The following is an 11787-nucleotide window of genomic DNA, read 5'->3' on the forward strand; positions in this document are numbered from 1 at the left end:
AACTGTCATAAATTAAGTTTGTCAAACTTAATTCATTTAATTGTGACAAGTCGAAGTAATTTGTTTAAGTTTTCACATTTTATAGTGTATAAAAGTATAACTATTTGTTTTATTTAATAGTTTGATAACATCTTGCAAATTTGAAATAAAAATATGGACATTTTCCAAAAGAATATATATAAATAAAATGTATTTATTTATTTTGTTTTTTTGTGTGTGTATGAGAGATTAAAAACAGGGTTATCAAAAACTCTTCCGAAGTTAAGAAATGTACTTTTAACAAAAAAAAAACAAATTCTTGCAAATTTTTATTTTGAAAATATCCCTAAATTACGTTTTCATTTTTTCAATTTGGAAGAATAATCATCAGTAATTTCCAGAATAAAACCAACAGTTTAAAGTTACATACTCAAACACATAACTGCAAAACAATAAACAGAGAATTCTTCATCTCTCTCACAGCAGTATTTTAGATCAGAATAAAGTATATGTGTAATACTTGGAATGGTGTTACAGCGAGTAATAAAGACAATTGTTATATAAGAATACAGAGAAAATAATAAAATTCTGCATTTAAAAAACATTTTAGAGACTAAATACAAAATGTAAATTTGCTGCGTTTTTATTACAGGTCCTATTTTGACTCTGTTTGTCAAATACATAACAACAAAACATACAAGAAAAGCACACATTTACACACATGTTGGTATTGGTGGTTTATGTGGACTCTTCATAACATATTTTATATCGTAAAGACTGCTAATTATATGGCCCTAACACTAAATCCAACCCTGACAGGCAAAATTTGAACATCAAAATACACTGTTAAGTATAATTTTGAAATATTTTGAATTACAAGGACCTTATAAACCACCGTAACTAAGTCATACCCCATGTCATTATACTGTCCCTGTAAACCACACAGACACACAGAAAACACAAAGTTATGCTCAATTGCACATATGCAGAACACACACACAGACACACACACACACGCAGCCCTGAGCCACAGCAGTGATCCAGTCATGTGCCTCTGAAGCTCTCAGCTCAACCCATGATCTTAGCACATGACTGGGCCTGTTTGGATTAGGATGCCCCGAGTGCACACAGAGCCCTTGGTGCCAAGAGCAGTGGGCTAAAACCAGACCTGCAACCACCAGTCAAGATTTACTACAGCCAACTAACCCTTCCCCATGATGTTCTTACAAACCCTGCTTCATTTTTGAGGGTGCAATTTTTGTGTGATGGTCAAATAAAAACTAATCAAATATCATATCTTGGCTTGTTTCATCAAAGAGGAACTTCTCTTTGAAACGAATCTCTTTGTTTACTCGCGTCTGTGTTATTATTCTTTTTTTAAAAACAAGTCCTGCTTACTTGTGTTATGTATTCCAACTGATCCGAGGGTATTTAATAGGGTTTGATGAAAAATAAACCTAAATTTGATGTATAATTTAACAAAGAATCCTGACCTTCAATGTTTCTGCAAATGTTCCAAACTATTACTTCTGCAGTTCACGCAAGCCAGACTAGAATCAAGCCAAGTTAACAGACATCACAATCAACCAAAATGTGACACAAAATGTAATCCATATCCTTTCATAAGTGTGAACTAAATATACCTGTTGCTTTCATCTGACAACCGAAGTCCTGGGGTCTTATAAATGAATTTGCAGAATAGCTATTAGACTGAACATATAACAGAAAGCCAAAAGAATGATTTAAGCACATAAAGACAACGATAAAATCTTGCGATTTTGGTTGTACGATTATAGTCTGAGAAATAATGACGGTTTTATGGTTATCACGATTATTATGCGTTCGATAATTTCGAAACACTACTAGTTTAGAAAATCAAATGAAAACTCCTTTTATTTTAAAGTGTTTTTCATTTCTGCTCAGTAACCAAACAATACACCACACAATAATAATAACAAAAAACAAACAATAATCCATTTCTCTTTGAACTTACAAATAAGCGAGAAAAAAAAGTTTGGCATTTAAACAAAAGTAATAATTTTACACTGAAAATAAATGACAGAACAATGAATGGATAAAAAATAAATCAATAAAAACAACAATAAATAAAAAAAGTGTGTGTCTAATGTAACTCTAAGCATCATATTATGAAGCTGAACGATCATTTTCGCATGCACGTCACTTCCAATATGCAGGCGAGAAAATAAATAACTTGCCCGCACAAAAGACGCGACATGTTAGTTAAGGCCCTTAGTTAATAGCCTCAGCGATAGCTGCTCCAGTATGCGTAGGTAACAGCCTCGGTGTACACATTTGACATAACTTTGTTTAGTTGCAGCAGTTTTGATTAAAGCGATTAATCAACCATGTTTAATTAAAATGCGGTTAATAGTTAATCGTTGCATCCCTACTGACAATGCGTGAAAAGTTTCACTTGCGACGTTTTACACGCTACACTGAAAAAATGCTAGATTATTGCAAACCCTTTATATGTGTTGAATTTAAACAAACAAATCAAATTTATTAATGTTCAACTTAATTTTTTTACATTCAGCCTAAATTAGTAAATCCAAGGAATCATCTTTGAATCACTTTTTTTCAGTGTAGTTAGTCAAACCACAACATAAATGGCGTTGCATATTAAAATGGATTGTTCTTTATGAACAACAATGGAGAGCGATGAAAAGAAACTGTAAAGAATTTATCTGAAAAGATAACAGTGTGAAATAGAGGAGAGAGAACGTACTTTGTAGCTGTGTCTACCAAAGTGTTATTATTAATAAAAAAAAGGTGTGCAGTGGAGGAGCCCACAGCACTGTATAAAGTAATATCGCAAAAGAAAAAAATATATATAAGAGGAAAAAAGGAGAAAGACAATGAAAAAAATAAGAGAGAAAAAAAAGATCAGCTTCCACAAGTAGAGCAAGTCTGTGACTGTTAATTCTACACTAGTCAAGTAGACATTAAAGTGAAGTATTGTCAAGACGACTAAAAATTTGTCCTCTGCATTTGAGTAATGAGTGAGGATACACATGAACACACACACAAGCACAGCAGATATTTAGGGGTTCAGGGCGCCACAATTATGGGAATCAACTCTATAAACCTTGGGTTTCAAGTCTAACTCCCTAACCATTAATCCATCCACATACATATATAACCATTAACTTGAATTGTTAGTTTTAACTTACCAAGAATACGATCATCAAACGAGGCACAACAAATAATTTAAAATGGGAAGTCAAAGTACTTCCAAGTACGAAGTACTAATTACATTCACATTTTTTTCAGTTATTTAAACTATTAAACTTTTCTTGGGGTTTCTGGGTATTGCATAATTCATTATTCTTGTTTTATCAAAATGATGCGCTTGTGTGTTTGTTGCATGCAACAGTCTCATTCTGAAAACATATCGCTATATACATTTCTGGAGATCGCCAAATACATCCCAGGAGCTACGTTTTTTTGCAGTTTTTGTTTTCGCAAATCCACTAGAGCTGTGTACGCTTTTTGAGACCTCAAATTTCTCTCGAATGGCGAGTGCCATTCGTGCCTGCTGTTCTTGCCTTAAACCACCAGACGCCACTGTTGACTGACTGACTGACTGAGTGACCAACTGACCAATAGTGTTTTCAAAAGAACCGATTGACCAGCCCACCCTCTTTCTTAAACTGCTTTAAAAAGAAATCCAGAAAAAGAAAATCCCTCGCCTGATTTTTACCACGTTTTCAGATTTTACCACATTCTCAACCTGTTATTTACTAGTTTATTTTATTTTTTGGCTTCTGTTTTTGTCTTTCCCGCTTTCTGGAACTGTTCTTCGCCGGACTCGAACCCCGTCATCATGGTCAACTCCTCTCACCATCGCAAGTCTGCCGACATACATGGCGAGCTACTGAGCAAACTGGTAACAGCAGTCCATACTAAGTTAAAGCGGTCAGCTGGTAAGCGCAAAAAGGAATGGCGTCATACCGCCTCATACCGTTCGTTTTAATAATGAAATGCAGCCATACGTACTTCACTACATAATTCACGATTTCCGGAAATGTATATAGGGCTATGTTTTCAGAATGAGCTTATGTTTTATTTCCTTGTGAACTGGAGTGAGTACTGGTGCTAAATGAATCATGAATGTAAAGTCATGAACAAAACAATTGGTCATTGTCAAGACTTTTGTTAAATAATAAATAGCATTTTAGCCTGTTTTTCACCAAACCCTATTGTATAACCCCAGAAGACATGGTATTGTTCAACATGTGCATTTTGTTACCATTCTTTAATACTTTTGTGTCATTTTAAAAGGCTAACACTAGTCATTATTCACTCTTGATAAAGGTTACCAGGGCATTTATTAAAATGTCTTTGCTTGTGGTTGGAAAATAAAAAGAAAGAAGGGCATAAGGATCTGAAACAAGCCTAGAGTGAGTAAATAATAAATGTATTATCAGTTTTTTGTGGACTAGCAAATCTATCAGCGTAAAGCATGTCTGAAGATCAGCGGGTGTAAAAAATACTTCACCAGAGACTGAAAGCACACGTGTCTCTAGCAGTCCTTTTCTACAACTTAGACACAAATCCTAAGATGGATTTATTTTTAGTTTTATGTTATTAAGACTTCAGAAACAAATCCTAGCAAAAATATCAAGATTTCAACAGCACAGTCTTTACTTAATCCATGAAAAGAGACATTTTCTGATGTCTTGCTAGTTCTCCCCTATAAGGCTTCCATGCAGACGAGACAGCGGGTGTTTAGTAACACATCAGTAACACTGTATCAATGAGCTCTTCAGACTATGTTACAGATGGTAAAAAAGGGAACAGGCTGTTGCCATAGTGCCAACCAATTTAACACAACCACCTATTATTTAACAGTAGATGCAGTCTAAAAACGATCCTACAGAAAATGTTTTGAAACAAATGCTGTCAATCTGCTTTACATTACATAACGATTCATGTGGCGGTAATTGCAGAGAAGCGTGGACATTTTAAACAATTGCACATCGAGAAAATGACATGTTTTTTTGGAAGAATTGACAGAATCAGAATGACACACAACAAAAAATATGCATCAGATTTGCATTTGATTGGTGGCAATGAGATTTAAAGGGATAGTTCACCTGAAAATGAAAATTACCTCATCATTTACTTTCCCTCATGTGCTTATTAAGAGTTTCTTTCTTCTGTTGACCACAAAGGAAGTCATTTCGAAGAATTCTGGTTGCCGAGACCCACTGACTTTCATAGTAGGAAAAATAAAATGCATATATAAGTCAGTGGTTGCCAGATATACCAGCATTTTTCCAAATATCTTCTTTTGTGCACAACAAAAAAAAAGAAAATCAAAAAGGTTTCAAACAAGGGAGTAAATATAGTGAATTTAATTTTCTTGATAAACTATCCCTGTAATTACCACAAAAAGCAATGCATGCTATCAATTATTAAAAAGTATATAGTTACAAACTTCTGATAAAGGAATTGTGGCACCAAGGAAAGACACCAGTGATAGAGGATCTATATATAATCACAATAGCCTTTTACAATAGCACTGTAGGTTTCATCAGGTCAAATTCAAGACTTTTAAAACCAAAAAGAATGAAATTTTAGACTTTTACAGGGTTAAGATTTTTTCGAATAGCCCAGTATTATCATGAGGAATCGTGTAATTGCTTTAAGTTTATTTTTTTCCTGATTAAGGAATTTAATTTGAGGATTTTGCTGTAAAAAATGTCTAACAGCTGTTGTGAATCTCTTTGCTATAAAAAAAACTTATAAAAATATAAAAAATACGTTTTTTTTTTTAGATGTGTTGTTGGTTATTAGATGTGTATTAGCCAAAAATGAATAAGTGTGCTTGGACAAAGAATAAGACCTGTTTAAAACAATTTAAGACCTACAACACATCATGTCAGTAAATTTAAGACTTTTTAAGGCCTAGAATTTAGGTTTTGAAATTGAAGACATTCTGAGACTTTTTAAGACCCAGCGGACACATCTTTTACTCTCCCTGATGTGCTTTTAAAGCGTTTCTTTCTTCCGTTAACAACAAAGGAAGTCATTTCAAAGAATGCTGGTTGCCGAAACCCATTGATTTTCATAGTAAGAAAAAAATTACTATAGAAGTCAATGATTGCCAGCTACGAGCATTTTTCAAAACATCGTATTTTGTGTTTACCAGAAAAAGAAATGATAAATGATGAAGTTAAATAATGGTGAAATCTTAATTTTTAAATGAACTATCTCTTTAATTACCGCAAAAAGGAAAGCATGCTATTAAATAGAGTAGATTGTTACTGAGGAAGGAATTGTGGTACAACGGAAAGACACAAGTGATAGAGGATCTAACACAACAGTCTTTCACAATAACGCTCTACGAGTTAAAAAAAATGCTATCCAGTATGTAAAGCTGCATAATGTGAAACACTTACAAACATATTCACAGCAACTGCAATATTCTGAAACTGTCAAGGTAACATTTAAGCTCTTTAAAGATAAATGCTTTTCATTAATTTATTCATTCATTCGTGTTCTTTGGCTTAGTCCCTTTATTCATTACAGCGGATTGAACCGCCAACTTTTCCAGTTTATGGTTTACACAGCAGATGCCCTTCCAGCTGCAACCCATCACTGGGAAACACCCATACGTTCTCACATTCACACACATACACTATGGCCAATTTAGTATATTTAATTCACCTGTACCACATGTCTTTGGACTGTGGGGGAAAACGAAGTACCACAAGGAAACCCACACCAACACTGTGAGAACATTCAAACTCCACACAGAAATGCCAAGTGGCCCAGGTAATTTGTACATTTCTGCTGTAAGAAAGCCAAGTTAAATGGATATTATTAGTTCTTACCTGTGAGTAAAGCATGGTAATGAAGACCCCGCTCTTTATCCCGATGAGAACACACATCAAACAAATAGGCTTTAATGGGTCCATCAATGAAGTCCGCGGCAAAGTCAAACAAAACCACTCCAAACATCACCACCACGATGGCCCATGTCCTTTTTAAATTTCTGTCTGATATTACGGCTGAGGGAGAAAAACACAACATCTTGCTTAGTTTTATCACATGCACTTAATATTAATAAATACTTTTGTATACAACTTTAAGAAACTTCAAGACTGAAAATTCCCTCTACTTGTACCTAACCTGTTAGATTTTTTTTTCCTCAAATGAACACAAAAGATTGTATTTTGAAGATTGTTGGAAAGTGGTTGTCATTGACTTCCATAGTATTTTTTTTATTACAACAAATACAATGATTACTGGATTACAACATTCTTCAAAATATCTTCTGTGCTTAACAGAAAAAAAAAACTCATAAGTTTAGATACATCAGGGTAAATAAACAGAGTAACTAACATTTTTGGATGAACTACACAGACAGCTAATGCTAATAAAAAGAGTTTTCAAAACTGAACCAAAAGCGTTCTGACTAATCGATTCAAATTCTAGAATTATACTATTAAATGGGAAATTTGATAGGAACAGAAAATCAACAGACTCGTCTAATGCGGTATAAAATTTCCAAGAAGAGTCCAGCTGTGTTATTTCCCTGCGTCGAATGCCATCAATAGATTTTAAAGCTTATTTTCTTTGGTCATTTCAAAAAGGTATTTGATATCATTTGAAACAGTTGAAGGAACAAACATCATTTTTTGTAATCATCTGCAGTTTTATATACATTTCTCTTTGTTCTGGTCATTTTCTTTAAAACAAACAGTCAAGTGAAAACACAGCTACACTGTAAAAAAATGCAGGGTTCCACACAATTCATTCATGTTGTCTCAACACAAATCGACTAAGTTAACTTAACACTTTTAACAAATTTATGTGGATTGAACATTTGATTTGTAGACATGTAGACATTATAGACATGTAGATTTCAATGTATTCCTTATTTTCTAGTCAAATACGTGAACATTCTTGAATCAAAATATTTACTTGAGAAGTTAATAAGATTCGATATATAAAGCCTTGTTTGTGTTATAATGAAGTGAACTAAAAGCCTAAAAAAGACTGAATAAATACATAAAAACTCATTTAAGGGAAATTTCATCATCTTCACCAATGGGCAGTTAGATTTTATTCTTTTAAGGAAAAATGCTTTTGCTACTTTTTAATATGATTTAATATCTTACATAATTTTGTTTCTCAAGTAATTGAGAAACTTTGAATATGATTTATGCTTATAAAAGAAGCAAGAACACTGCAACAAATCATTTAGTACTATTTTGTTCTTTTTTCATAACTAATATCTAAGTAATCTTAAACCAGATGTAAAAAGATAACAAGATAATTAGATAAGTCTTGTTTTCTAAAAACTGATTATGATTAAGATCTAATAAACTTTAAATGAAGGAAAATATGTGCCAGTAGGGGGAAAAAACGTAAAAAGATAAATTCAATTTAGTTTTCTAATCCTATTAGCAGATATTATTCAGTAGTTTAAGCACTAAGTCACTCAATTTTTATCAATTTTTCAGAAAACAAACGTAATTGATTTTGTTTAATAGGTAAATGTTTCATTAGGTAAATTCATAATTTAATCTTTGCATATTTGCACTGGAAACATTAAAATAACTTCAGGGTTTCAAGTCAAATATCAAGTTCCTAAATCCTATAATTTATATTATCCTGAAATGTCAGCCTTAAATAACCAGTTATTGCCAATTGACGAACATGAATGAATAAAATGTAGCTAAAGAATAGCCTAAGCATAACAAACAATGCCATAAAAATGATACCTTTTTTATATGAGGTGATCGAGCGTTTGCTGGTCCTAAACTCTGCAACACTCTACCAATTTACATTAGACTTTCCCCCTCCATTCCTGTGTTTAAGTCCGTTTTAAAGACCTATCTATTTTCTCTCACTTTTAATACTCTCTTACTACTACTGTTTTATTGCTTTTATTTGTTAAATGTTTCTTCTATATTCTGCTTTCTTTTGTCTTCAGTACATCTTTAGTACTCCAATGTACAGCAATTTGGTTGTGTTAAAATATGCTTAAGAAATAAATATTGTATTGTAAATATTGTATTGATACATGAAATTAGCATTTTGATAAATATAAACAAATACATAAAAATGACAAACAAAAATCCCTGATATTCCATGACTTAGACCAAAAATATTTTAAAAGTCTGACTTTCATTGTCTGGAATAGAGCTTTTAAAATTCTTGATATTCCAGAAATCCCATGACCTGTGGGAACCCTGAAACTTATCTACTTCCTTTGTATATTTAGTGCTCTGTCTTCAAAATAAAGTCAAATCCATCATTTACTTCACCTCCACCCACCTGTTGTGACCGCATCTCCGTTTAGAAATAAAGTCATGCCCACTAACATCAGAATCCCCAGTAAGAGTATGTACGGTCTCCTTCGGCCCCATGAGGACCTACAGTAGTCGCTCGCCGAACCGATGACGGGCTGTAGGATAAAACCCAAAACGGGGCTTATGAGCCACACCAGACTGTACAGACGTCTGGGAAGTCCAACGCTCAGCAACACTGGCGTGACAAATGCAGCCTCAACAGCGTAACAGAATTCCCTTCCAAACATGGCCGTCCCGTGCATAATCAACCTTCCCCTGGAGCGTCTCGGAGGCTCCACCGCTCCAAAAACAGATGCTTCCATGGTGTCCAAACAGTCCTCTTTGTGTTCCGAGTCCACCGGGTATTGCTCCATGGATGCAACCGGGCTATCCGGTGCAGAGAACCTGCAAGGTTGGTCTTCAGTAAGAAGAGTCATGGTTCTGGATGGTGAAACTCTTGATTCCTAGTGCATAGTTGAGCGGTGGATCTCAAGACTTGTGAGCTGAGAAGGAAAGGAGGTGGTGGTCTTGTTGGCCTCTGTTTTTGTAGCTTGGCTTGTAAGCACGTGACTGAGATTATGATCTGTAGATGCTCTTCTCTCTACTCCTGCTGGGAGTGAACAATAGGTTAAAAGTTAAGCACAAGACGTCAACAATTCATAGTTCACGTAATGGAAATGGTAGTGCGTTTGGGGGGAAATGGTAAGGATCTAACAAACATTCCTTTGTGGTCTTGCACACTGGGATTGGAAAATCAAGTGACGTACCATGTGATTGCTTTGCAGACGGCTTGAAAAGGGGCTGGAAAAAGAAGGCAACAAATTTATAGTAGAGTTAAAGCACACCGCCTCACGCAACGCTGCTTCTCCATTCACACGACTGCTTGGGTTTACTCAAATCTGTCATGAGACGTTCAGCGAGTCTCTGCGAGAATCATGTGAGCTCCTCAGTGAACATCATCTACTCTCTCTCTTGGACTTCATCTATAGACGCCAAGCTGTGGATCACAGGGAACCGGTCAGATGGTGCCACATGGATTAAAATGCAACATTCCACACATTTCTCCAAGTGAATGAGAATCATTTCAAGCTAGAGTAGTTAGGAAAAATGTTTATGTAACTCATTCCTAAGAGGATTTGTTCCAAGAACCGGACAGGATTAAAAATGCTATCAAGAGAATACAGCATTGTTTGAAGGCAGATACAGTAATAACAATTAATTACTGAATGACAGAGTCATTATGGTTTTATCACACTCTTCAAATGCAAGAAAATGATTCCTGATCTGTATTTGGTACAGTCTCTGTTCTCAATTTGGACGGTGATTTCACACAAGAATGAAATAAATGGATATTCTTTTGAACTTTTTCTTCACCAAAGAAGCATAATATGTATCACAGTTTCCACATTATTAAATACCATCTGGCAGAAAATATAATACATTTTTCTTGAGCAGCATATCAGAATGATTTCTGAAGGATCGTGCCACTAAACACTAGAGGAATTCACAAAAAACACCATGCTCCCAAATATAAACTGCAATTTTAGAATCACTTGTTTCCTCTTTATTAGATGCACCTATAACTTGTTAATTTAATCAGTCAATCACATGGACAGGGCAGGAACTCAATACATTTAGGCATGTAGAAGTAGTTCATATAATCTGCTGAAGCTCAAACCATGCAGGATGGGAAAGAAAGGTGATTTAAAGCGATAGTTGAGCCAAAACTGAAAATTCTGTCATAACTTACTCACTCGTGACTCTTATGTGTCTTATGTGACTTTTATTTTATTTTTTGCTGTTGTTGTTATTCTGTTAAGCACAAAACAGGATGTTTTAAAGAATGTTGGGACCCTGTAACCATTGACTTTCATAGTAAGAAAAAATGTTATAGAGTTCAACGGACACATGTTTCCACCACTCTTCAGAATATATTCTTTTTTTGCGTTAAACAAAAAATAAAAATAAAAAATAAAAATCTGTCTTGGAACAAGTAAAGGGGAAGTAAATGATAACAGAATTACTATTTTTCGAACCATTATTCTATTAATTTTTTAACCATCCCTTTAAGTGACTTTTAGCATGGCACAGTTGTTGGTGCAATACAGGTTGGTCAATGTTTCAAAATCTGCTGATTTAGTGGGATTTTTACACAAAATAACTTCTATGGTTTACAGAAAATCATCCAAAAAGGAGAAAATATCCAGTGAGAGGGATTTCAGTCCGGAAAATGCCTTGTTGAGGCAAAAGGTAAAGCACAAAATGAAAGGAAGACAAAATAACTTACTTAACCATTTGTCACCACCAAAAACTGCAAAAGACCATCTTTGAACACACAATACATTGAATTTTGAAGAAGAGAGCAAAAAAACTAAGGCTAACAGAAAATTGTAGAAAGCTTGCGTGGTCCGATGAGTCTCAATTTCTGTTGCGACATTTGAATGGTAGGGACAGTATGAGTATAAACAACATGAAAGTACTT

The 11787-nt window shown here is 34.4% G+C and overlaps 1 protein-coding gene across 1 annotated transcript in view; it reads right to left on the minus strand.

Moving 5' to 3' along the window:
• The window catches only part of slc45a2 (solute carrier family 45 member 2), a 38041-nt gene extending 28056 nt beyond the window's left edge, over positions 1-9985 (minus strand). The window contains exons 1-2 of the mRNA XM_056447098.1: positions 9292-9985; positions 6840-7016 (exon numbers count right to left, since the gene is read on the minus strand). Of these exons, the coding sequence (XP_056303073.1) occupies positions 6840-7016; positions 9292-9742 (628 nt within the window). The 5' untranslated portion in view covers positions 9743-9985. The remainder of the gene's footprint in view (positions 1-6839; positions 7017-9291) is intronic.
• Between the last annotated feature and the right edge of the window lie 1802 nt (positions 9986-11787).

This window comes from Danio aesculapii, chromosome 21, assembly GCF_903798145.1.
Source record: "Danio aesculapii chromosome 21, fDanAes4.1, whole genome shotgun sequence".
NCBI classification, from domain to species: Eukaryota; Metazoa; Chordata; class Actinopteri; order Cypriniformes; family Danionidae; genus Danio; species Danio aesculapii.